Below are 27977 nucleotides of genomic sequence, written 5' to 3'. Positions count from 1 at the left end.
TAATGTTATGGTTGAAGTTAATTGAGAAGTAAATTCGGAAGGGGGGAGACATTGGGGAAATGTGGGCGCAACGGTGAGGGGGGAAAGACGGGACATAGTTGGAGAATGGGGAAGGGGAGTGGGAGGGGAAAGGGAGCTGCGCCATAAGAGGCGGGTCAGGTAAAGGGATGTTCCCGCACCAGAAAGAATAAGGCGGGAAGACAGGCGCAAGGCGGATGGGAGTTCCCCACACCGGGGGGTCGAGGAGTGAGCAGGAGTAGCCGGGGTCAGTTGAAGTCAGCTGACTTACGGAAGTAATATGGGGGGAGCAATCATGCTAGAAAGAGATCTAGCGGGGAGGGGGGGGGGAGGGAAGGGGAGGGGTGGGGGGGACAACTGGGTTGCTGCTGCGGAAATCCAAAAGGAAATGGCTAAAGAGTGGGTGGGCGGGGATGGTGTGCGACGCTGGGGGAGCGAGCGGGAGCGCGGAGGCGGGATATGGGACTGGCCTAGAGAAGGTAATGGCTAGTCGACACGGGAGGGGGGCAGGTAGCCCCCTAGTGAGGCTGATCACGTGGAACGTGAGAGGCCTGAACGGACCGATAAAAAGGGCCCGAGTACTCGCGCATTTGAAAGGACTAAGGGCAGACGTGGTTATGCTCCAAGAGACGCACCTAAAGGTGGCGGACCAAGTTAGGCTAAGGAAAGGATGGGTGGGACAGGTGTTCCACTCAGGACTGGACGCAAAGAATAGAGGGGTGGCCATTTTGGTGGGGGAACAGGTAGCATTTGAAGCAAAGAACATCGTAGCAGATAGCGGAGGTAGATGTGTAATGGTGAGTGGCAGGCTGGAGGGAATGGAGGTCGTGTTGGTTAATGTGTATGCCCCAAACTGGGACGACGCGGGATTTATGAGACGGATGCTGGGGCGTATACCGGACCTGGAGGTAGGAAACTTGATTTTAGGAGGGGACTTTAATACGGTGCTGGACCCGGGGCTAGGTAGATCCAGCTCAAGGACCGGAAGAAGGCCGGCAGCGGCCAAGGTACTTAAGAGGTTTATGGACCAAATGGGGGGAGTGGATCCATGGCGATTTCTTAGACCTAGGGCTAGGGAGTTTTCCTTCTTCTCCCATGTCCATAAAGTGTACTCCCGGATAGATTTTTTTGTTTTGGGAAGGTCGTTGATCTCTAGGGTGGAAGAAGCTGAGTACTCAACCATAGCGGTTTCGGATCATGCCCCACATTGGGTGGACCTGGAATTAGGAGAGGAAAGGGAGCAGAGAACACTCTGGCGATTAGATGTGGGACTGATGGCAGATGAGGGAGTGTGTGCAAGAGTGCGGGGGTGTATTGAGAGATACCTGGAGGTCAATGACGACGGCGAGGTCCCTGTGGGATTGGTATGGGAAGCACTAAAAGCGGTGGTCAGAGGAGAGCTGATCTCCATTGGGGCCCACAAAAGGAAAACAGAGGCCAAGGAAAGGGAAAGATTACTGGGGGAGATTTTAAGGGTGGATAGGGAATTTGCAGAGACCCCGGAGGAGGAATTGTACAGGGAGAGGAGACGACTCCAGACGCAATTTGACCTTCTGACTACCAGAAAGGCGGAGGTACTGTGGAGGAAGGCACAGGGGAGGAGGTATGAATATGGGGAAAAGGCTAGTCGCCTGTTGGCTCATCAATTGCGAAAGAGGGCAGCAGCGAGGGAGATAGGAGGAATTAGAGACGAAAGGGGAGGCACGGTGCGAAGGGCAGGAAAGATAAATGAGGTGTTCAAGACCTTCTATGAGGAACTGTATAGGTCTCAACCCCCAGAGGGAGAGGAGGGGATGCGGCAGTTCCTGGACCAATTGAGGTTCCCGAAAGTGGAGGAGTGGGGGGTGGTAGGCCTGGGGGCACCGATTGGGGTGGACGAGGTTATTAAGGGACTGGGAAGCATGCAAGCAGGGAAGGCCCCAGGACCAGACGGGTTCCCGGTGGAGTATTACAGAAAATATGTGGACTTGTTGGCCCCGTTGATGGTGAGGATGTTCAATGAGGCCAGGAAAGGGGGGACTCTACCCCCGACGATGTCGGAGGCGACGATATCGTTAATTTTGAAGAGGGATAAAGATCCGTTGCAGTGCGAGTCCTATAGACCCATTTCATTATTGAACGTGGACGCCAAATTGTTGGCAAAGGTACTGGCATCGAGGATAGAGGACTGTGTCCCGGGGGTGGTGCACGAAGACCAGACAGGGTTCGTAAAAGGGAGACAACTGAATGTTAACGTGCGACGACTATTAGGGGTGATAATGATGCCCCCAGTGGAGGGGAGGCAGAGATAGTGGCGGCAATGGACGCAGAGAAGGCATTTGATAGGGTGGAGTGGGAGTATTTATGGGAAGTGTTAAGGAGGTTTGGGTTTGGGAACGGGTTTATTAGCTGGGTTAGACTTCTTTATGGGGCTCCAACGGCAAGCGTAGTTACAGGTCGACATAGATCGGAGTATTTCCGACTATATAGGGGAACAAGACAGGGATGCCCGCTGTCTCCATTGTTGTTCGCGTTGGCAATTGAACCTCTGGCCATGGCGTTGAGAGACTCCAGGAAATGGAGAGGGGTGATTAGAGGGGGAGAAGAACACCGAGTCTCGTTATACGCGGATGACCTATTGTTATACGTGTCGGACCCAGCGGGGGGGGGATGATAGAGGTTATGCGAATTTTGAGGGGGTTCGGGGATTTCTCGGGGTATAGGCTAAACATGGGGAAGAGTGAATTATTTGTGATACATCCAGGGGACCAGAGTAGAGAGATAGAAGGCTTGCCTCTAAGGAAAGTGGAAAGAAACTTCTGATACCTGGGGATTCAGATCGCTAGGAGCTGGGGAACCTTGCACAGACTTAATCTGACACGGTTGGTAGAACAAATGGAGGAGGACTTCAAGAGGTGGGACATGCAGCCTCTATCGCTGGCGGGCAGGGTGCAAGCAATTAAGATGATGGTCCTCCCGAGGTTCTTATTTGTATTTCAATGTCTCCCTATACTAATCACCAAGACCTTTTTTAATAAAATAGACAGGAGCATCACGAGCTTCGTGTGGGCAGGGAAAGTTCCGAGAGTAAGGAGGGGGTTCCTTCAGCGTAGTAGGGACAGAGGAGGATTGGCACTACCGAACTTGGGTGATTACTATTGGGCCGCCAATGTGGCAATGATAAGTAAATGGATGATGGAGGGTGAGGGAGCGGCGTGGAAAAGACTGGAGAGAAAGTCCTGTAAAGGGACTAGTTTAGAGGCGCTGGTGACATAGAACATAGAACATAGAACATAGAAAATACAGCACAGAACAGGCCCTTCGGCCCACGATGTTGTGCCGAACCTTTCGGCGCCGCTACCGATCTCACCTAAAAAGTTTACCACGAACCCGGTGGTGGTGGCAACATTGAATATCTGGGGACAGTGGAGGCGACAGAGAGGGGTGCGGGGAGCCCTGGTGGGGTCCCCAATCAGGAACAACCATAGGTTCGCCCCAGGAAGAATGGATGGAGGATTTCAGAGCTGGTACCAGTTGGGAATTAGGAGGGTGGGAGATTTATTTATAGATGGGACTTTTGCGAGCTTGAGAGCATTGGAGGAAAAGTATAAGTTGCCCCGGGGAAATTTCTTGAGATATATGCAGGTGAGGGCGTTTACTAGACAACAGGTGAGGGAATTTCCGTTGCTCCCGACACAGGGGATACAGGACAGGGTGCTTTCAGGGGTGTGGGTCGGAGAGGGCAAGGTGTCAGAGATTTACCGAGAGATGAGGAAGAGGGGGAGGAGTCGGTGGGCGAACTAAAAGGAAAGTGGGAAGAAGAACTAGGGGAGGAGATAGAGGAGGGTATGTGGGCTGATGCCCTAAGCAGGGTAAATTCCTCTTCCTCATGCGCCAGGCTTAGCCTGATTCAATTTAAGGTGCTACATAGAGCACACATAACGGGAGCAAGATTGAGCAGGTTCTTTGGAGTGGAGGACAAATGTGGGAGGTGTGGCGGGAGCCCGGCAAACCACGCACATATGTTTTGGGCGTGCCCGGCACTGGAAGGGTATTGGAAGGGAGTGACGGGAGTGATTTCGCGGGTGTTGAAGGCCCGGGTCAAACCAGGCTGGGGGTTAGCTCTATTTGGAGTTGCGGAAGAGCCGGGAGTGCAGGAGGCGAAAGAGGCCGACGTTGTGGCCTTTGCGTCCCTAGTAGCCCGGCGCAGGATCCTACTCATGTGGAAGGAGGTGAAACCCCCCGGACTGGAGGCCTGGGTAAATGATATGGCGGGGTTCATTAAACTGGAGCAGATAAAGTTTGCCCTGAGAGGATCGGCTCAAGGGTTCACCAGGCGGTGGCAGCCATTTCTCGACTACCTAGGGGAACGTTAGAGGGAAGACAGATGACCAGCAGCAGCAACCCAGGGGGAAGGGGGGGGGGGGGGGGGGGGGGAGGGGGGGCGGGGGGGGGTTTAGTTTAGTTTAGGTCAAAGATAAAGGGGTTTTGTTACTTGTGTATTGTTAAAAATGTCTGTATTGTTATTGTTGCGTTTGCTTTGTAAGAGGGGAAAAATTGTTGTTTGGGAAAAAAATTTCAATAAAACATATTTTTTAAAAAAGAGAAAGGGGTGGGTAGGCCAGGTGTTTCATTCGGGGTTGGATGCAAAAAAATCGGGGGGGGGTGGCGATCTTGGTGGGGAAGAGAGTGTTGTTTGAGGTGTCGAGCATCGTGGCAGACAATGGCAGTAGATATGTGATGGTAAGTGGCAAGCTGCGGGGGAAGAGGGTGGTGTTGGTCAATGTATACGCCCCGAATTGGGATGTTGCAGGGTTCATGCGGCGTATGTTGGGCCGGATTCCGATAATGGGGGCGGATTTCAATATGGTGCTGGACCCGGTGCTAGATCGCTCCAGGTCTAGGACGGGTAGGAGGCCGGCGGCGGCCAAGGTGCTGAGGGGGTTCATGGACCAGATGGGAGGGGTGGACCCATGGAGGTTTGCGAGGCCAGGGGCCAAGGAATTCTCATTCTTCACCCATGTCCACAAGGCGGATTGACTTCTTTGTTATGAGTAGGGCGCTGATTTCGAGTGGAAGATAAGGAGTACTCGGCGATAGCCATTTCCGATCATGCTCCGCATTGGGATGACCTCGAGTCGGGCGAGGCGAGGGACCAGCGCCCGCTGTGGCGCTTAGAGGTGGGGTTGCTGGCGGACGAGGACGTGAGCGGGCGGGTCCAAGGGTGCATAGAGAGGTACCTGGAGGCTAATGACAATGGGGAGGTCCAAGTGGGGGTGGTCTGGGAGGCGCTGAAGGCTGTGGTCAGGGAGAGCTGATCTCCATTAAGGCCCATAAGGAGAGGAGGGAGAAGAGAGAGAGGGAGAGGCTGGTGGGGGAGATGGTGAGGGTGAACAGGAGGTACGCGGAGGACCCGGAGAATGGATTGCTTGGGGAGTGGCGCAGCCTCCAGGCCAAATTCCATTTGTTGACCACCAGGAAGGCGGAGGCGCAGTGGAGGAAGGCGCAGGGGGAGGTACATGAATACGGAGAAAAGGCGAGCCGGATGCTGGCGCACCAGCTTCGGAAGCGAGAGGCAGCTAGGGAGATCGAGGGAGTTAAGGTTGGGGGAGGGAGCATGGTGCGAAGTGGGGTGGGAATCAATGGGGTCTTCAGGGACTTCTACGAGGAACTGCATCGGTCCGAGCCCCCACTGGAGGAGGGAGGGATGGGTCGCTTTCTGGACCGGTTGAGATTCCAGAGGGTGGAGGAGGGGCAGGTGACGGGGCTGGAATGGCCAAGAGGGAGCTGGAATCGGTAGAGGAGGTCGGGGCGGGGGTTGGATGGGTTGGAGGAGTTGGTCAAAGGGATAGGACGCATGCAGGCGGGGAAGGCACCGGGGCCAGATGGGTTCCGGGTCGGATTTTATAAGAAGTATGCGGACCTGCTGAGCCCTCTGTTGGTAAGGACCTTTAATGAGGTAAGGGAAGGAGGGGCTTTGCCCCCGACGATGTCTCGGGCGCATATCTCCTTGATCCTGAAGCGGGACAAGGATCCCCTACAATGTGGGTCATACAGGCCGATCTCACTCACAAATGTAGATGCAAAGTTATTGGCGAAGATTTTAGCCACGAGGATAGAGGACTGTGTGCCGCAGGTCATTCGGGGTTCATGAAAGGGAGACAGCTGAACACGAACAGGGGACATTGAAAAAAGCGCGGGAGGAGAGAAAGCCGGGACATTGAAAATAGCGCGAGTGGAGAGAAAGCCGGGACATTGAAAACAGCGCGAGTGGAGAGTGAGCCGGGCCATTGAAAACAGCGAAAGTGGAGAGTGAGCCGGGACATTGAAAATAGTGCGAGTGGAGAGAGAGAGCGGGAGATTTAAAAAGCGCGGGAGGAGAGAAAGCCGGGACATTGAAAACAGCGCAAGTGAAGAGAGAGCGGGAGATTTAAAAAGCGCGGGAGGAGAGAAAGCCGGGACATTGAAAACAGCGCAAGTGAAGAGAGAGCGGGAGATTTAAAAAGCGTGGGAGGAGAGAAAGCCGGGACATTGAAAACAGCGCGAGTGGAGAGAGAGCGGGAGATTTAAAAAGCGCGGGAGGAGAGAAAGCCGGGACATTGAAAACAGCGCGGGAGGAGAGAAAGCCGGGACATTGAAAACAGCGCAAGTGGAGAGAGAGCCGGGACATTGAAAATAGCGAAAGTGGAGAGAGAGCCGGGCCATTGAAAACAGCGAAAGTGGAGAGTGAGCCGGGACATTGAAAACAGCGAAAGTGGAGAGTGAGCCGGGACATTGAAAATAGTGCGAGTGGAGAGAGAGCGGGAGATTTAAAAAGCGCGAGTGGAGTGATCCGGGACATTGAAAATAGTGCGAGTGGAGAGAGAGCGGGAGATTTTAAAAGCGCGGGAGGAGAGAAAGCCGGGACATTGAAAACAGCGCAAGTGAAGAGAGAGCGGGAGATTTAAAAAGCGCGGGAGGAGAGAAAGCCGGGACATTGAAAACAGCGCAAGTGAAGAGAGAGCGGGAGATTTAAAAAGCGCGGGAGGAGAGAAAGCCGGGACATTAAAAACAGCGCAAGTGGAGAGTGAGCCGGGACATTGAAAACAGCGCGAGTGGAGAGAGAGCGGGAGATTTAAAAAGCGCGGGAGGAGAGAAAGCCGGGACATTGAAAACAGCGCAAGTGGAGAGTGAGCCGGGACATTGAAAACAGCGCGAGTGGAGAGTGAGCCGGGACATTGAAAACAGCACGAGTGGAGCGAAAGCCGGGACATTGAAAACAGCGCAAGTGGAGAGAGAGCCGGGACATTGAAAACAGCACGAGTGGAGAGAGAGCGGGAGATTTAAAAAGCGCGGGAGGAGAGAAAGCCGGGACATTGAAAACAGCGCAAGTGGAGAGAAAGCCGGGACTTTGAAAACAGCGCGAGTGGAGAGAAAGCCGGGAGATTTAAAAAGCGCGGGAGGAGAGAGAGCCGGGAGATTTTAAAAGCGCGGGAGATTTTAAAAGCGCGGGAGGAAAGTGAGCATTGAAAACAGCGCGAGAGGAGAGGGAGCCGGGAGATTTAAAAAGCGAGGGAGATTTAAAAAACGCAGGAGCTCAGAGTCAGAGCGGAGATTTTAAAAGATCGCGGCCTAGTTTCGGGAGCCGTTCGGAGGAGGAGGAGGAGCAGGAGCAGTCTCTGTCAGGGAGAGAACCTGAGAACATCTAAGACACTCAGAAGGTAAGAAGGTAAGTGAGTCATTTTTACTTTTATACCTTTTTCAAATTGTGTGTGTCGGGGGGAAACTGAAGTGACATCACAGAAAAGCTGTGACCTGAGTGGCTGGTTGGGAATCTACACTAAATTAAAAAAATTAAGCATTGGTAACTAATTAAACATAATTACTTAATTATAATTTAGAGGGGTATCTAAGCCAGAGATCGGAGAGTACTATATTTAGCTTTCGCATTTATATTAGAAATCTAGTGCTAGGAAACAGATTGTTAACAGTAACTTTAAAAAAAAAATTTTAAAATATTTTTTAAAATTTTTAAACTTTTAATTTTAATTAATTGACGCTATGTCAGTTAGAGGGGTGCAGTGCTCTGACTGTGAGATGTGGCAGGTCCGGGAGGCTTCCAGCGTCCCGGATGGCTTCATCTGCAAAAAGTGCACCCAACTGGAGCTCCTCACAGACTGCATGGCTCGGTTGGAGCAGCAATTGGATGCACTTAGGAGCATGCAGGTGGCGGAAAGCGTCACAGATCACAGTTATATAAATGTGGTCACACCCAAGGTGCAGGTAGAGAAATGGGTGACCACCAGAAAGGGCAGGCAGTCAGTGCAGGAATCCCCTGTGGTTGTCCCCCTCTCGAACAGGTATACCCCTTTCGATACTGTCGGGGGGGATAGCCTATCAGGGGAAAACAACAGCAGCAACCAGAGCAGTGGCATCACGGCTAGCTCTGATGTTCAGAAGGGAGGGTCAAAGCGCAGAAGAGCAATAGTAATAGGGGACTCTATAGTCAGGGGCACAGATAAGCGCTTCTGTGCACGTGAAAGAGACTCCAGGATGGTATGTTGCCTCCCTGGTGCCAGGGTCCAGGATGTCTCCGAACAGGTAGAGGGCATCCTGAATGGGGAGGGCAAACAGGCAGAGGTCGTTGTACATATTGATACGAATGACATAGGCAGGGAGGGGCATGAGGTCCTGCAGCAGGAGTTCAGGGAGCTAGGCAGAAAGTTAAAAGACAGGACCTCTAGGGTTGTAATCTCGGGATTACACCCTGTGCCACGTGCTAGTGAGGCTAGGAATAGGAAGATAGAGCAGCTAAACACGTGGCTAAACAGTTGGTGTAGGAGGGAGGGTTTCCATTATCTGGACCACTGGGAGCTCTTCCGGGGCAGGTGTGACCTATACAAGAAGGACGGGTTGCATCTAAACTGGAGAGGCATAAATATTCTGGCCGCGAGGTTTGCTAGTATCACACGGGAGGGTTTAAACTAGTATGGCAGGGGCGTGGGCACGGGAGCAATAGGTCAGAAGGTGAGAGCATTGAGGGAGAACTAGGGAATAGGGACAGTGGGGCTCTGAGGCAGAGCAGACAGAGAGAAGTTGCTGAACACAGCGGGTCTGGTGGCCTGAAGTGCATATGTCTTAATGCAAGAAGTATTACGGGTAAGGCAGATGAACTTAGAGCTTGGATTAGTACTTGGAACTATGATGTTGTTGCCATTACAGAGACCTGGTTGAGGGAAGGGCAGGATTGGCAGCTAAACGTTCCAGGATTTAGATGTTTCAGGCGGGATAGAGGGGGATGTAAAAGGGGTGGCGGAGTTGCGCTACTGGTTAGGGAGAATATCACAGCTGTACTGCGGGAGCACACCTGAGAGGGCAGTGAGGCTATATGGGTAGAGATCAGGAATAGGAAAGGTGCAGTCACAATGTTGGGGGTTTACTACAGGCCTCCCAACAGCCAGGGGAGATAGAGGAGCAGATAGGTAGACAGATTTTGGAAAAGAGTAAAAACAACAGGGTTATGGTGATGGGAGACTTCAACTTCCCCAATATTGACTGGGACTCACATAGTGCCAGGGGCTTAGACGGGGCGGAGTTTGTAAGGAGCATCCAGGAGGGCTTCTTAAAACAATATGTAGACAGTCCAACTAGGGAAGGGGCGGTACTGTACCTGGTATTGGGGAATGAGCCCGGCCAGGTGGTAGATGTTTCAGTAGGGGAGCATTTCGGGAACAGTGACCACAATTCAGTAAGTTTTAAAGTGCTGGTGGACAAGGACAAGAGTGGTCCTAGGATGAATGTGCTAAATTGGGGGAAGGCTAATTATAACAATATTAGGCGGGAACGGAAGAACATAGATTGGGGGCGGATGTTTGAGGGCAAATCAACATCTGACATGTGGGAGGCTAAGTGTCAGTTGAAAGGAATTCAGGACCGGCATGTTCCGGTGAGGAAGAAGGATAAATGCGGCAATTTTCGGGAACTTTGGATAACGAGAGATATTGTAGGCCTCGTGAAAAGGAAAAAGGAGGCATTTGTCAGGGCTAAAAGGCTGGGAACAGACGAAGCCTGTGTGGAATATAAGGAAAGTAGGAAGGAACTTAAGCAAGGAGTCAGGAGGGCTAGAAGAGGTCACAAAAAGTCATTGGCAAATAGGGTTAAGGAAAATCCCAAGGCATTTTACACGTACATAAAAAGCAAGAGAGTAGCCAGGGAAAGGGTTGGCCCACTGAAGGATTGGCAAGGGAATCTATGTGTGGAGCCAGAGGAAATGGGTGAGGTACTAAATGAATACTTTGCATCAGTATTCACCAAAGAGAAGAAATTGGTAGATGTTGAGTCTGGAGAAGGGGGTGTAGATAGCCTGGGTCACATTGAGATCTAAAAAGACGAGGTGTTGGGTGCCTTAAAAAATATTACGGTAGATAAGTCCCCAGGGCCTGATGGGATCTACCCCAGAATACTGAAGGAGGCTAGAGAGGAAATTGCTGATGCCTTGACAGAAATCTTTGGATCCTCACTGTCTTCAGGTGATGTCCCGGAGGACTGCAGAATAGCCAATGTTGTTCCTCTGTTTAAGAAGGGTAGCAAGGATAATCCAGGGAACTACAGGCCGGTGAGCCTTACTTCAGTGGTAGGGAAATTACTGGAGAGAATTCTTCGAGAAAGGATCTACTCCCATTTGGAAGCAAATGGACGTATTAGTGAGAGGCAGCATGGTTTTGTGAAGGGGAGGTCGTGTCTCACTAACTTAATAAGAGTTTTTCGAGGAGGTCACTAAGATGATTGATGCAGGTAGGGCAGTGGATGTTGTCTACATGGACTTTAGTAAGGCCTTTGACAAGGTCCCTCATGGTAGACTAGTACAAAAGGTGAAGTCACACGGGATCAGGGGTGAGCTGGCAAGGTGGATACAGAACTGGCTCGGTCATAGAAGGCAGAGAGTAGCAATGGAAGGATGCTTTTCTAATTGGAGGGCTGTGACCAGTGGTGTTCCACAGGGATCAGTGCTGGGACCTTTGCTCTTTGTAGTATATATAAATGATTTGGAGGAAAATGTAACTGGTCTGATTAGTAAGTTTGCAAACGACACAAAGGTTGGTGGAATTGCGGATAGCGATGAGGACTGTCAGAGGATACAGCTGGATTTAGATTGTTTGTAGACTTGGGCGGAGAGATGGCAGATGGAGTTTAATCCGGACAAATGTGAGGTCATGCATTTTGGAAGGTCTAATGCAGGTAGGGAATATACAGTGAAAGGTAGAACCCTCAAGAGTATTGAAAGTCAAAGAGACCTAGGAGTACAGGTCCACAGGTCACTGAAAGGGGCAACACAGGTGGAGAAGGTAGTCAAGAAGGCATACGGCATGCTTGCCTTCATTGGCCGGGGCATTGAGTATAAGAATTGGCAAGTCATGTTGCAGCTGTATAGAACCTTAGTTAGGCCACACTTGGAGCAGTGTTCAATTCTGGTCGCCACACTACCAGAAGGATGTGGAGGCTTTAGAGAGGGTGCAGAAGAGATTTACCAGAATGCTGCCTGGTATGGAGGGCATTAGCTATGAGGAGCGGTTGAATAAACTCGGTTTGTTCTCACTGGAACGAAGGAGGTTGAGGGGCGACCTGATAGAGGTCTACAAAATTATGAGGGGCATAGACAGAGTGGATAGTCAGAGGCTTTTCCCCGGGGTAGAGGGGTCAATTACTAGGGGGCATAGGTTTAAGGTGAGAGGGGCAAGGTTTAGAGTAGATGTACGAGGCAAGTTTTTTACGCAGAGGGTAGTGGGTGCCTGGAACTCGCTACCGGAGGAGGTGGTGGAAGCAGGGACGATAGTGACATTTAAGGGGCATCTTGACAAATACATGAATAGGATGGGAATAGAGGGATACGGACCCAGGAAGTGTAGAAGATTGTAGTTTAGTCGGGCAGCGTGGTCGGCACGAGCTTGGAGGGCCGAAGAGCCTGTTCCTGTGCTGTACATTTCTTTGTTCTTTGTTTTGAATGTACGGAGGCTCTTGAATGTTATAACGATGCCAGCGGTGGAAGGGGAGACGGAGATATTGGCGCCGATGGATGAAGGCCTTTGATAGGGTAGAGTGGGGGTACCTGTGGGAGGTGCTGAAAAGGTTTGGATTTGGGGAGGGGTTTGTCAGGTGGGTTAAGTTGCTGTATGAGGCCCCGGTGGCGAGTGTGGCCACGAACAGAAGGAGGTCAGAGTATTTTCGGTTACACCGGGGGACAAGGCAGGGGTGTCCCCTGTCCCCCCTGCTCTTTGCGCTGGCGATTGAGACCCCGGCCATAGCATTGAGGGAGTCGAGGAATTGGAGGGGGCTGGTGCGGGGTGGCGAGGAACATCGGGTGTCACTCTATGCGGACGATTTGCTGTTAAAAGTGGCGGACCCGGTGGGGGGGAATGCCGGAGGTGATGAGGATTCTCAGGGAGTTTGGGGATTTCTCCGGGTATAAGCTCAATATGGGGAAGAGCGAGTTGTTCGTAGTGCACCCAGGGGACCAGGAGAGGGGGATTGGTGAGCTCCCACTAAAAAGGGCAGAGAGGAGTTTCAGGTACCTGGGGGTCCAGGTGGCTAGGAGTTGGGGGGCCCTGCATAAGTTTAACTTCACGAGACTGGTGGAGCAAATGGAGGAGGAGTTCAAGAGGTGGGACGTGCTGCCACTCTCCCTGGTGGGTAGGGTGCAGTCAGTTAAAATGACGGTGCTCCCGAGATTTTTGTTCCTGTTCCAGTGCCTCCCCATCCTGATCCCCAAGGCCTTCTTCAGGTGGGTTAATAGGAGCATTATGGGGTTTGTGTGGGCACAGAAGACCCCAAGGGTGAGATGGGTGTTCCTGGAGCGGTGCAGGGATATGGGGGGGTTGGCGCTGCCTAACCTCTGTGGGTATTATTGGGCCGCCAACGTGGCGATGGCGCGTAAGTGGGTGATGGAGGGGGAGGGGGCGGCATGGAAGAGGCTGGAGATGGCGTCCTGTGTGGGCATGAACCTGGAGGCGCTGGTGACGGCGCCGCTGCCGCTTCCTCCAGCGAGGTACACCACGGGCCCGGTGGTGGCGGCTACCCTCAAAATTTGGGGGCAATGGAGACGTCACAGGGAGGAGGTGGGGGCCTCAGTGTGGTCCCCGATACGGGGGAACTACCGTTTTGTCCCGGGGAGGATGGACGGAGCGTTCCTGAGCTGGCACAGGGCAGATATTAGAAGGATGGGGGAACTGTTTGTGGACGGGAAGTTCGCGAGCCTGTGTGAGCTGGAGGAGAAGTTCGGGCTCCCCCCGGGAATACCTTCAGATATATGCAGGTAAGGGCTTTGTTCGGCGGTAGGTGGTGGAGTTCCCACTGTTGCCGCCATGCAGGTTCCAGGACAGGGTGCTGTCGGGGGTGTGGGTTGGAGAAGGGAGGATCTCGGCAACGTATCAGGTGATGCAGGAGGAGGAGGAGGCCTCGGTGGTGGAGCTAAATGGTAAGTGGGAGGAGTTGGGTGAGGAGATTGACAAGGGGATGTGGGCGGATGCCCTGGGGAGAGTGAACTCTTCCTCCTCTTGCGCGAGGCTCAGCCTCATACAATTTAAGGTGCTGCATAGGGCTCACATGACCGGGGCAAGGATAAGCCAGTTCTTTGGCTGCGAGGACGGGTGTGTTAGGTGCTCAGGGAGCCCAGCAAACCACACCCACATGTTCTGGGTGTGCCCAGCGCTGGAAAACTTTTGGAAGGGTGTAGCGAGGGCAGTGTCGAGGGTGGTAGGTTCCAGGGTCAAGCCGGGCTGGGGGCTCGCAATATTTGGGGTTGCAGGGGAGCCGGGAGTGCAGGAGGCGAAAGAGGCCGGTATTCTGGCCTTTGCGTCCCTGGTAGCCCGACGAAGGATTCTTCTTCAATGGAAGGATGCGAGGCCCCCAAGCGCGGAATCCTGGATCAACGATATGGCAGGGTTCATTAAATTGGAGATGGTGAAATGTACCTTAAGGGGATCGGTGCAAAGGTTCTTCAGGCGGTGCCAACCATTCCTAGACTTCCTGGCAGAGCATTAGAAGATGGTCAGCAGCAGCAACCGAGGGGGGGGGGGGTTCGTTTTATCTTGAGTGGGCGTTTTTGTGTTGATGATGGCTGTTAATTTATTACTTATGTATAGGTGGGGGGGGGGGGGGGGTTGTTCTTTTCTTTCTGTATTTTGTTGTTGATATTTTGTGAAAATTTGAATAAAAATTATTTTAAAAAAACAAAAGATCCACAAGTTTCTTTAGTCCATCCTCATATCTGATGCCACTTTTTTCTTCAATAAAAGTGCACTATTTGAAAGTGGCCCTTCCGAGAAATTGTTAGTTTGGCATTACCTCTTTTTACTTTTGCAATCCACAATCCTATTTGTTAAACTCAGATTCAATTTTCTTTAATATAATGCTTTACAAATTTGCTATTTAATTCTCAAAAATTTGTATATCTGAGCCCTTCTCTGAACCCGTTTTGCTCCTCCTCTTAAAATATCATTAAGTATATGCCTCTTCTCATATTTCCTCCCAAAATGTTTTATATTCCTCCACATTAATTGTATCAATAATCCATGTGCTCCATCTACCAACCCATGCTTTCCTCACATTGCCCACTGACCCCTTCACTGTTCCCTTCACTGTTGTCTCTCAACACCTGGAAGTTTCCCTTCAAGCCACTCAACATCCTGACTTGAAAATACATTGCCGTTCTTTCAGTGTCACTGGGTCAAAATCCTGGAACTCCCTCCCTAACAGCACCATGGGTGTATCTACACCTCAGGGACTTTTCAAGGGAAATTAAGGATTGGCAGCGAATGATGGCCCAACCAGAGATGTCCACATCCCTTGAATTCATACAAATAAAAACTGCATTTTTTTTATTTCTGAGCAAAGCAACATCTTTGAGGATGCAGATGGAACTCTGATCTGCTCAAAAGTGCCGAAAAGTCAATATAAAAGACATTGTTTGATTTAACTTAATTAGAAATCTTTAAGGGAGAGTGCACAGTCAGTGCAATCCTCAAAGGGAATCACTGAAAGTAACAGGCATATTTATTAGCAAGAAGAGGTTGCGACTATGAAGTGCGAATAGACGTGTGCATGTACATCCACAGAAAGTCACCACGTTGAGCTGCATTGACTAGAAGATCACGTGTTGAATGCGCGGTTAGCTCTTAGTAGGGTCACTATTAAGGAAACTACAATTGGTCTTCAACCCTAGTGTCGGAAGGAAAATACATCAACCACAGTTCCAGTATTTTTGGACCCAATGACTTCTACTGTGAAGTGTGAATGTGCTAAAGTCAGGTGACTACAGATAGACTCGGCAACGATAATCCCTGTCATGGCCACAAGACTGCCAATACCCTCCATCTCACCTATGGAGAAAGGTTCCTCAAACACAGATTTGGAGGCAATAAACAGCCAAAAATATATTTCCGAAAAAGGCAGTGGGCTGGATTCTCCGGTCGCCGAAATCGCAATCGGCCGGAGAATCAAAGTTCTTGACCAAATCGGGGTGGCGCCGCTTTTGCGATGCTCCGCCCCCTCCAAAGGGCCAATCCGCAGGCAGGAGGGTGGTCGGGGGCACGTGAGCCGGCCGAAGGGGGAGGGGGGGGAGAGACTATTTCGCGGGCCGGGTCTGCGAGCGGCTCCTGCCATGTTGCACGGCGCAGCCGCTGCAGGCCGCCACCGTGCGCATGTGCGGCCATGGACCCGGCAATTCTGGGGGCCATATCGGCAGCTGGAGCCAGGTGCTCTACGCTGCCTTCCTGCTATCCCCCAGCCAAACAGGGAATCCGTGGCCGTTTTACGCCATTTTTTCACCGTTCCCACACGGCGTGATGACATAGCCCCAGAATCGGAGAATCAAGCCCAGTGTCTTCAGAATAGAAAGTGGGGGGCGGGGGAGGGGGGGAAACAGGGAAATACACATCTGGCAATTTTTATTTAAAATACTCCTAAAAAAAATGTAATGCTATCTAAGTGAAAAGTGTGTGTAAACACACACACACACACACACACATTATTTAGAAATACTTCTAACATAAGTTTCTTTACCCGTTGATCTTTGTCTCCAATAAGGCAAACTGCACGGAGTGATGGAACCCAGCGCTTGAACTCTTTTATCCAATTGTGCAATGTGGACTTTGGTACCAAAACCATGTGTGGCCCAGGTATATTCCTGTAATGTTTCAAGTAGCCCAGCAAAGCAATGGTCTGCAGTGTCTTACCAAGACCCTATTTTAAACAAATAAACAGCAATTAAACAGTAAAATTATTCCAACCTGCAGAAGTAGTTAAGAGGCTTTGGAGACTTGCATCAATGTAAAATGTATAATCCTACTGAAGTATAAAAAGACCCAAAGCAGGCGACAAATTATTTTATGGTGAGAGGTGGAGACTCCCGTCTCACAACCAGTCATCCTCTCAACATTGCATTGGGCACATTATAATTAACTCTTTAATGATGAATTCCCCCCCCCCCCCTCTAAAATTAGGATTTTGGGTTCCCCCTTTGGTATGTTTGAAGCCTACCTGTCACTTTCATGCCTGCCCACAAGCTGTCATCCACTTTATGGCAGGCGTTGGACTAAGGGCTAAGTTAATGGCCACCTCAGTGCCTCATCCAACCCTTGTTGCTATTTTGCCCATGGCAGGTGAGACCGATCCTAAGTAGATAACCTGGCCATTTTAACCGGGTGATCTGCTGTTGGGGAAGGGGAGGGGCCCCCCCAGCCTTTTGAGTGTCCCTCGAGCCCCTCCCCCCAGCCTTTTGAGTGTCCCTCGAGCCCAGCGAAGGCCTCCACCCCTCCAGTCGCTAATATCTCAAACCCCCCTCCCCCCGTCTCTCAAATCTCTCCCCCCTCCGCCGCTCCCCAGCCTCTTTCCCCTGCACTCCACCATCTCCACTCCTTGGAACCCATCAGCCGTGGCTCACCAATACATTGGTCTAAGTCCTGCCTCCATAATCTCCTCTTCTTCGGGACTGCCTGTAGTCCCAACAGTGGCCACTATTTTAATGTGGCGCTGCTGCTACTACAGAGCTTCTGGCCTATAGCCATTTGCTCGATTGCTCTCCAAGGTGGGACTTTCTCTCCTGAGCCAATAAGCGGCCCATCAAACATTAATTGGCTGCATGGCAGCTGGCATTCTTGTTTGCAGCCCACAAATAAAATTTTAGGTGGGGCTGTGGGGAACACAATGTCCCGTAAAATCCAGTTCTAGGTGAAATCAATTGCGAGCAATGTTGGACTGAACAAAGATAATTTAAGTAAACTGATATGTTTACACAGTTCTAGATACTGACCAATCACAATTTTAACTACTTCCTTGGCACCAGATCTTCAATTGGCTGTACACAGTAAGAAAGAGTGAAGTTACTCGCTACATCAGTAGATCCTGTAGGTGCTGAGATAGTGAAGTGCTCCTGGACGTAAACAGGGGATGTCCTTCCTTGTGTCACAGTGGAACTATTGTATGGGGACAGTGGTTGCTCCCAGTTTTAGCTACAATTTTTGAATTGTGTTTTGGGGCATTGTTCATCAGGTTTAACCTCAAAATTAGGAAATTTATGTTCAAAATTAATCATCCTCTAGGCTTCTCAAGGCTGTCAATTTAACTTCAGAATTTAAAATCAGATGAATTCACTGACAATTCTGTTCCTCAAAAGTCCCCACTCCTTACCATTTCATCAGCAAGGATACCATTTATGCCATTTTCATAGAGGGAGATCATCCAGTTCAACCCTCGTATCTGATAGTCTCGAAGCGTTCCTGATTTCACATCTGGAAACCAAAAAGGCATTGAAAAGTAGTCAGTTTAATTTTAATTCCATATTTGCAAACTAATCAGTTCAATCTAGCATCTGGTGTTTATAAGACAACTGCTTGATAGTCACTTAGAAAAAACTCTCTTAAAGTTATATAATGCAACCTAGCCACAATCCTCAAAAAAACTGCAACACATTACTTGAACCATGGAGCCTAGATTGCTATTATTATTACTTGCTACAAAAGAATTGCTGGGAAATTAAATTCCTTCTGGCAAGAGGTTTCAACAAAAGGTTAGTGCAAGTACACAATGGAATTTCAAACTCTCCCCTATACAGATCCCATTTAGACCCCAGGCATTTATTCATAAAATGGCATTAACAATAATAATGGCCTTACATAAATTGAACGTCATACCAGACAGCACAGTCAAGAGAGATTTGGAATACCCATGTTTTAGTGTGATTACTTTTTTTTAAAACTAGAGTGAAAAACGTGTCCATAAAAATTCTCTCGGCTTCATAAGGTCCCTCTTTTTTAAAAGTTATTCTTTCTTGGTGTGGGCATCGCTGGGTAGGTCAACATTTATTGCCCATCCCTAACTGCCCTTGACCTTCTTGAACTGCTGGAGTCCATGTGGTGTAGGTACACCCACAGTGCTGTTAGAGAGGGAGTTCCAGGAATTTGACCCAGTGACAGTGAAGGGACGGTGATATATTTCCAAGTCAGGATAGTGAGTGACTTGGAGAGGAATTTGCAGGTGGTGGTGTTCCCATACATCTGTTGCCCTCATCATTCTAAGTGGTAGAGGTCCTGGGTTTGGAAGGTGTTGTCAAGGAGCCTTGGTGAGTTGCTGAAGAGCACCGTGTAGATAGAAGACACGGCTGCCACTGACATCAGTAGTGGATGGAGTGAATGTTGATGTTACAGATAGGGTGCCAATCAAGCAGCTTGCTTCATCCTGGATGATGTTGAGCTTCACGAATGCTGTTGGAGCAGCACTCATTCAGGCAAGTGGAGTGTATTCCATCACACTCCAGACTGTGCCTTGTCGTTGATTGACATGCTTTGGGAAGTCAGGTGGTGGGTTTCTCATTGCAGATTTCCCAGCCTGACTGCTCTTGTAACCACAAGAGCGTGGTCCAGGTCATCTACTAATCAATGGTAAACCACCACGATGTCGATATTGGGGAATTTACAGAATCACAGAATCCTACAGTGCAAACGAGGCCCTTCTGCCCATCAAGTCTGCACCGAAGTATGAAAGGCCCTGACCTGCCCATCTAATCCCACTTGCCAGCACTTGGCCCGCAGCCTTGAATAAGTCATGCCAAGTACTCATCCAGATACTTTTTAAAGGATGTAAGACAACCCGCCTCTACCACCCTCCCCGGCAGTGCATTCCAGACCATCACCACTCTCTGGGTAAAAAGTTTTTGCTTCAAATCCCCCCTAAACCTCCCACCCCTCACTATGAACTTGTGTCCCCTTGTAACTAACTCTTCAACTCAGGGGAAACAGCTGCTTCCTACCCACCCTGTCCATGCCCCTCATAATCTTGTACACCTCAATCAGGTCACCCCTTAGTCTTCTCTGCTCCAGAGAAAACAACCTCTCTTCATATCTTAAATGTTCCATTCCAGGCAACATCCTGGTGAAATGCCTCTGCACCCCCTGCAGTGCAATTACATCCTTCCTATAATGTGGCGACCAGAACTGCACGCAGTACTCCAGCTGTGGCCTACAGAGCTCCATTATGACCTGAAAGAGAAAATGCTGGAAAATTTCAGGTCTGGCAGCATCTGTAAGGAGAGAAGAGTGCTAACGTTTCGAGTCCGGTGACTTTGATAGCTTTGACAAAGAGTCATTGGACTCGAAACGTTAGCTCGTTAGTCCGATGACTTTGACAAAGAGTCATTGGACTCTAAACGTTAGCCCTCTTCTCTCCCTACAGATGCTGCCAGACCTGCTGAGATTTTCTAGCATTTTCTCTTTCATTTCAGATTCCAGAATCCGCAGTAATTTGCTTTTATCCATTATGACCTCCCTGCTTTTGGCCCGAAAGCAAAAAGCAAGAGTCCCATATGCCGTTTTCACCACCCTATTAACCTGCCCTTCTGCCTTCAGAGATCTATGGACAAACACGCCACAGTCCCTTTGTTTTCGGAAATTCTCAGCGTCAGACCTTTCACAGTATACTTCCTTGTTTAACTACTCCTTCCAAAGTGCATCACCTCACACATTTCAGGGTTAAATTCCACCTGCCACTTTTCCACCCATTTAACCATCCCGTCTATATCTTCCAGTAACCCAAGACACTCAACCTCAGTTTTAATCACCCAGCCAATCTTTGTGTCATTCGCAAACTTACTGATCCTACCCCCCACATAGTCATCTATGCCATTTATATAAATGAAAACAATAGCGGGCCCAGCACGGATCCCTGTGATACGCCACTGGTCACTGGCTTCCAGACACTAAAGCAGTCTCTGTCTCCTACTGCTGAGCCAAATATGAATCCACCTTATCAAATCACCCTGTAACCCATGTGCATTTGCCTTCTTAATAAGTCTCCGATGTGTGACCTTGTCAAAGGCTTTGTTGAAATCCATGTAAACTACATCAACTACACTCCCCTCATCTATACACTTGGTTACATGCTCAAAAAATTCAATCAAATTTGTTGCGCATGACCGCCTTGACAAAGCTATGCTGACTATCCCTGATCAAACCTTGCCTCTCCAAGTGGAGATAGATTCTCTCCTTCAGAATCTTCTCCAGTAGTTTCCCAAACACTAACACGAGACTCACTGGTTTGTAGTTCCCTGGCTTGTCTCTGTGGCCTTTCTTAAATTGTGGGACCGCATTAGCTGTTCTTCAGTCCTCTGACACATCCCCTGTGGCTGGAGAGGAATTAAAAATTTGGGTCAGAGCCCCAGTAATCTCCTCCTCACAGCAGCCTGGGACACAATTCATCCGGACCTAGAGATTTGTTCACTTTTAAGCCCTCCAATACCTGGTCACTCCCTTTGATAATTTGCTCAAGAGCCTCACAATCTCTCTCCCAGAGTTCCATAACTACCTCTTCATTCTCTTGGGTGAAGCCAGATGTGAAATATTCATTCAACACCCTACCAATATCCTCTGGCTCCACCCACAGATTCACCCTCGGTCCTTAATGGGCCTTACCCTTTCCATGGTTATCCTCTTCCCATTGATATACTTCTAGAACATCTTGGGATTTTCCCTACTTTTACTAGCCAGAGCTTTCTCATAATCCCCCTTTGCTCTCCTAATTGATTTTTTAAGCTCCATCCTGCACTTTCTGTACTCCATTAATTCTTCTGCAGACTGGCTCCCCTTATACTTGTTAAAAGCCTCTCTTTTCCTTCTCATATCCTGAATGTCTCTCATCATCCATGGTTCTCTGGGTTTGTTACACCTTGCTTACACCCCAGAGGGAACATATTGGGCCTGTATTCTCCACATTTCATCTTTGTACGCCCCCACTGCTCTTTTGTAGGTTTCCCCATTAGTAACTCTTTCCAGTCTACCTTGGCCAAAACGTTTTTTTGCAACTTGCCTATTTCTTTGTCCATAACAAATTTAAATTAAACCATGTTGTGGTCACATCACCAAAATGCTCCCCCACCAACACATCAACCACCTGTCTGGCTTCATTCCCCAGAATTAGGTCCAGCATTGCATCGTCCCTTGTTGGATCCGCTACATATGGAGCTAAACGGTTCTCCTGTATGTACTTAGCGACAGTAATGCCAATTCTGTATGCATTTAGCGATGCTAATGCCAATGAATGTCATAGGGAGATGGGTATTGTCTGGAACCTGGGTGGCGCGAATGTTACTTGCTACATATAAGCCAAAGCCTGCATGTTGTCCAGTTCTGCTCCAGTACCTGAGGATTCGCAAATAGCACTGGACATTGTGGAATCATCAGTGAACATCCCTACTTCTAAACTTATGATCGAGGGAAAGTCACTGATGAAGCAGCTGAAGATGGTTGAGCATAGGACACGACCCTGAGGGAGTCTTGCAGTGGTTCCCGGAACTGAGATGATTAACCTCCAACAACCCAACTATCGTCCTTTATGCTAGGTAGGACTCCAATCAGTGGAGTTATCCACATTATTTCCATTGATTTCAATTTTCCCAGGGTTCTTTGATGCCACACTCCCGTCAAAGGTTGCCCTGATATCAAGAGCTTTCACTCTCACCTAAAGTTCAGCTCTTTGTCCATGTCTCGACCAAGGCTGTAATGAGGCTGCTATTGAGCCGTTAAGAGGCTAGTGACATTTGCCCCACACCGGTGCCAGGGAATGACCACCTTCAATTGGTGTAGCCCAAACTGGGCATCAGTGAACAGTTTATTGCAGGGTTAGTGCTGCTTGATAACACTGTCGATGACCGCTTCAATCACTTTACTATTGATCAAGAGTAGACCAATGGCACGATAATTGACCAGATTGGATTGGTCCTGCTCTTCATGGACAGGATAAATCCAAACAATCTTCTACATTGCCAGATAGATGCAAATGTTGTAGCTGTACTGTAACTGCTTGGCTCGGAGCACAGCTAGTTCAAGAGAACTAGTCTTCGGGCAATATTGCCAGAATGCTCTTCGGGCCCATTGCCTTTGCACAAACTCAGGCTATGTTGTGCTGGCACTCTTCATTCCGTCCGCAAACCTGTCCAATATGTGCCAGAGTTAATTTGATTAATTAGCAGTAAAAAAAGAAATAAAGGCTGCCTTTAAAATCTGCTTTTATGCTAGTTCATGGCAATGCTATTGGGTAACCTCAACTATTATAAGTGCAGTAGCACCACTTACAGGCACTGAAAGGTTTTGCACATTTCAGCTCATTTTAAAAGTCTGAAACTTAAATTCATGTCACAGAGATACTTTTTTGAAAAAAAAATTTTTATTCTCCTTTTTCACATTTTCTCCCAAATGTACATCCACCAACAATAAACAATAATCAGTAACAAATATGTCAATCTCCATATCAATAACAACGATCCCATCCTCCCACCAAACCCCAAACATTAGCCCGCATGTTCACACAAACAAATGACAAAAAGGAATTAGGGATTACCCATAGTTGCCATTAACACACACAGCCCCCCCTACCCCCAACCCTCCCACACACACGCCCCAACTGATGTTCGATGTTATCCAGTTCTTGAAAGTGCAGAATGAATAATGCCCATGAATTGTAGAACCCCTCAATCCTTCCCCTCAGTTCAAACTTAACCTTCTCAAGAGTCAAGAATTCCAACAGGTCCCTCCACCACACCAGGGCACAGGGTGGAGAGGTTGCTCTCCAACCTATCAGGATCCGCCTTCGGGCGATCAACGAGGCGAAGGCTACAACATCTGCCTCTGCACCCGTTTCCAACCCTGGCTGGTCCGACACCCCGAATATGGCCACCCGAGGGCCCGGGTCCAGTTTCACGTGCACCACTTTAGAAATTACCCTAAAAACCTCCTTCCAGTAATCCTCTAGCTTTGGACAGGACCAAAACACATGAACGTGATTAGCGCCGCCCCCCCCCCCCCCACGCAAAGTTCACACACATCTACTCCTTCAAAGAATCGGCTCATCCTCGCCCTCGTGAGGTGTGCTCTGTATACCACCTTCAGCTGTATCAGCCCCAACCTCGCGCACGAGGTGGAGGCATTCACTCTCCGGAGCACCTCACACCAGAACCCCTCCTCCATATCCTCTCCCAACTCTTCCTCCCACTTTGCTTTGATCCCTTCCAGTGGTGCCTTCTCCTCTTCCAAACCGCTGACATTACCCCCTTCTCCAGTCCCCCTGTCGTCAGCACCTCCTCCAGCAATGTGGTGGCCGGCTCCACCGGGAAGCTCTGTATCTCCTTTCTGGCAAAATCTCGAACCTGCGTGTATCTAAACATTTCCCCCTGCTCCAGCCCTTACTTCGCTTCAATCCTGAAAAGCGACCCCTCAGAAACAAATCTTTTAGTGTCTTAATCCCCTGCTCCTCCCATTTCCAAAAATTTCCATCCCACCTCACTGGCTCAAATCTGTGGTTCCCCGAATCGGCATTTCTCTTGACCCTACCTCCAACCCGACATGTTGGCGAAGCTGCCTCCAAATTCTCAATTAAGCTTTTATTACCGGACTCCCTGAGTATTTCCCCGGAGCTATCGAGAGCGGCGCTGTTGCTAGTGCTTTCAATCCCGACCCCCTGCACAAACTCGCCTCCATTCTGACCCACTGGGAATCAACCCCTCTGACCCAGCTCCGCACCTTCTCCACATTCGCCATCGAGTAGCAATACATGAGGTGCGGAAGACCCAAACCCCCTGCCTGCCTTCCCCTCTGTAGCAGTACCTTTCTAACTCTGGCCATCTTCCCTCCCCATATGAACGAAGTAATCCTTCCCTCAGTCTCTCTTAAAAAAAAGCCTTTGGCAGGAAAATCAGCAGGCATTGAAAAATAAACAGAAATCGCGGCAACACGTTCATTTTAACTGCCTGTACCCAACCCGACAGTGACAGAGGGAGACCATCCCACCTTGCCAGATCAGTTTTCACTCTCCCCACCAAACTAGAAATGTTGTACCTGCGGAGCCCCCCCCCCCACTCCCGGGCAACCTACACCCCCAGGTACCTAAAATGAGTCCCTGCCCTACGGAATGGCAGCCCCCCCCCCCCCCCCCCCACCCCTGGCCGAGACACCACAAAATACTCACTCTTGTCTAGATTTAGTTTGTACCCCGAGAAAGACCTAAACGCTCGAAGCAGCTCCAATATTCCCCCTATCGACACACTCGGTTCCGACACGTATAACAGCAGGTCATCGGCATACAAGGACACCCTATGCTGTATCCCCCTGCACTATTCCTTTCCATACCCCCGAACTTCTTAATGCGATGGCCAACGGCTCAATCGCGAGTGCAAACAGCAGGGGGGACATAGGACATCCCTGCCTTGTCCCACGGTGGAGAGAAAAGTATCTCGAGCTGATGTTGTTTGTGTGGACACTCGCCCTCGGCTGCTTATATAGTAGCTTTACCCAGTTCACAAATCTTGGTCCAATCCCAAACCACTCCAGAACTGCTATCAAGTACCCCCATTCTACCTGGTCAAACACCTTCTCAGCATCCAATGCCACAACCACCTCAGTTCCTTCCCCTCTGCCAGTGCCATAACGACGCTCTATACCCTTCTAACGTTTGAAAAGAGCTGTCTCTCTCTCACGAACCCAGTCTGATATTCACCTTTCACCTTCAGGAGGCACTCCTCCAGCCTACCCGCCAGTACCTTCGCCAATACTTTTGCGTCCACATTCAGAAGTGATATGGGCCTATACGACACACACTCCGTCGGATCCTTATCTTTTTTCCCCAAAGTTTGTCGCAACACCCCCTTCCCCATCGCCTCTTCAAACATCCCCACCATCAGGGATGGCAGCTCATCCTTGAATTTTTGGGAATATTCCACCGGAAACCCATGTACCTTTCTAACTCTGGCGCACCACCTTCCTGGTAGATAGTCGGTCAAAGCTCCCCTGTAGTTCCTTCCTCTTTTCCAGCTTTGCTGGGTCCCCATCTTCTGCATAACTCCTATCTATCTCCAACATCTCATCTATTACCTTCTGCCGCTCCAACCTCTCCTCTTTGTCCACACGCGCGCCGGGTTCCTCGCCGGTTTTCAAACCGGCCCCGCTTGATGCCCGGGACGGCCCCAAAGGCCGACAATAATCGGGGGGGGGGGGGGGGGGGGGGGGGGGGGAGGAGCGAAGAATCGGGGAAACCCCCGAAAGCACTGCAAATAGTGGCCACCGGCGGGAGCTCCACTTGATGCGGCCGACCCGTTCGCAAGCGCCACCGGAAGTCCATGTCACAGAGGTACTTGGATAAACGCAAGGGGTCCAAGTTTATCCTGAAAAAAGGACTCCGAAGCCGGACAGGCTGCCTGGCTGCTACCTGTGAAAATCTGACCTCTATCCACCATGAATAATTCCACAGAACAAATGATGGCTATACTTACAGGATGGTGATTCTTCAAATCGAACGCAAACATTCGATGCCTTTTTACTCTCAGAAAGTAGCTCCTCGTCCTCCTCCTGCTCTGTTCGTCGATGGCGGTTACTTAACATTGACAAAATCGGAATCAGTAAATCAGCAGTGAAAAATCAAAATTTTCAAGAATGCAACATATTCATTTTATATCAGTATTTTTATATATTTAAATGTAATACAAGGGCAAAATCTGACAAACCTTCTGTGCACCATGATGCGGGGGGGTGTTGTGAGGAGGTAAGCTATGAAGTTAACACATGCAAATACCCATTACCACTCTTTCAAACCACTGAGAAACCTACATATGCTAAGTTTTGTTGTTTCCCCCCTCCACCCCTCCAAAGTGTGGTGAGAAAATTACATTTCTAAACCAAAATCACTCATTGAAAGATTGAAAGTCTGCTTGCGCTTTGTGTACATGTTCAAAGTCAGCACACGAACGTACCAACTGGTAATTATACCAACAGGTGTAGGTCCCCCTTTTCATTCATTACTCCCAACACCTCCCTCCTCACGTAGTTAATGGCTCTTTGGAATGCAGTGACTCTTTTTAATGTATGTTTATGTAGCAGTCAGTCATTCTGCACCAATGTTCCAGGTAGGACTAGTTAAAAACAACTTGACCAAGCGGAGAGTCCACCTGCAATTCATCCAGACTTGAAATATCCCACTGTGCCGTTTAAAAACCAACACTTTCTTCCAGAATTCTCTGATGGTTTTGCCTATTTTTAAAAATGAGTTTTTATTTCCAGCTTTCTTTTTTGAGGAAAACTTACTCGAGTCCGTTCCTTCTCATACATAGAATTCACAGGGTAGGAGGCCATTCGGCCCTTTGAGTCTGCACCAGCCCTTGGATAGAGCACCCGACCCAAGCCCACACCTCCACCCTATCCCTGTAATCCAGCAACCCTTGGACACTAAAGGCAATTTAGCTTGGCCAATCCACCTAACCTGCACATCTTTGGATTGTGGTAGGAAACCGGAGTACCTGGAGGAAACCCACACAGACACGGGGAGAACTTGCAGACTCCGCCCCGATAGTGACCCAAGCCGGGAATCGAACCTGGGACCCTGGAGCTGTGAAGCAACAATGCTAACCCCTGTGCTACCGTGCCGCCCAAACAGTGTTGCAATATTTATTGCTGCGACTCTTGGTACGTGCCTAGTTATTTCCCGTTGTGAAAACAGTCATTTTCTGCGCTCGCTGCTTTGGATGTTATTTTTGAAGAGTTTTATCTCAGCATACAATGATTGTATTTACGTTAATGAATTGTTTGCTCAATGTTCTTGGTGTTTAAGTCCTCCTTGTGGGCTTTGAGATTTTTAGTGCTCTGTAGATTTCATTCTTGCAAACACATGACAAAAACCCGACTGTAATAAGGAAGCAACTTAAGCTCAAATAGTTCAAGCATTCCTATTCTAAACTGATTATGTTTGAACAAGGCACTAGGAAAAACTATGGCATTGTAAATAGCGCAGCATGGTGTTAAAAGGAAAATATCAGCACTGTGATGGCAGCTTGGAGAAAGTTCTATTTAAACAGACACATACCCTTCCCCAGCCTTCTCCCCTTTCATGACGCATCCCCTTATTACAATGCCAGCAAGTGTTTTTTCTGCTGCAACAGCAGTTTTACTTTCTCCATTAATTCTATTCCCTTTTCCTTTGCTGATTTCTTATGGAGATAGAATTTCACTGACAGCCACCAGCACCTCGGCCAAGCACACGATGTCAGTGATTGTCAGCAGCTTGGTCTACATGGAGAATATCACGGCTGGACTATATGGTCTTTGCAGCAGGAGTCACAGGATAACAATCAGGAATGGGAATCTGATTTTTCCCTTCCCTACAGTCAGCTGATGGACCGAGCATTGCAGCACTGGTTTTCTATATGTCCTGTGTTCCGGCATTCAATCTTATTGTTCGTGTTATCGCAAGGAGGGTGAGCTCAGCCTTCTTTACAATTCATCTTAGGCAGTCGCTCAGGATTGTGGATGACTGGCTTCCATTCCAGTTCAATGGATTTGGAGATGGCTGATTAGTCCAACATGCAATCTAATGACTGCCACATTTGGAATAGGTGGTGCTTGACGGGTTGGGTAGGTGAGGAGGTTTCTTCACTCTCTCGGATGCCTCAATATCGCCTGTGTTTCTAATTAAGTCCA

General features: G+C 49.3%; 1 protein-coding gene across 2 annotated transcripts in view; it reads right to left on the bottom strand.

Annotated features, from left to right (window-relative positions):
- Positions 1 to 27977, bottom strand: part of smarca1 (SNF2 related chromatin remodeling ATPase 1) — a 115831-nt gene that overhangs the window by 58521 nt on the left and 29333 nt on the right. For both annotated transcript variants that reach the window (XM_072505610.1, XM_072505611.1), the window contains 3 exons: positions 25781 to 25881; positions 17659 to 17759; positions 16033 to 16212 (listed from right to left, as the gene is read on the bottom strand). In XM_072505610.1, the coding sequence (XP_072361711.1) occupies positions 16033 to 16212; positions 17659 to 17759; positions 25781 to 25881 (382 nt within the window). The remainder of the gene's footprint in view (positions 1 to 16032; positions 16213 to 17658; positions 17760 to 25780; positions 25882 to 27977) is intronic.

This window comes from Scyliorhinus torazame, chromosome 5, assembly GCF_047496885.1.
Source record: "Scyliorhinus torazame isolate Kashiwa2021f chromosome 5, sScyTor2.1, whole genome shotgun sequence".
In the NCBI taxonomy this organism is placed as follows: domain Eukaryota; kingdom Metazoa; phylum Chordata; class Chondrichthyes; order Carcharhiniformes; family Scyliorhinidae; genus Scyliorhinus; species Scyliorhinus torazame.
This window is presented reverse-complemented; position numbering and strand designations above follow the sequence as displayed.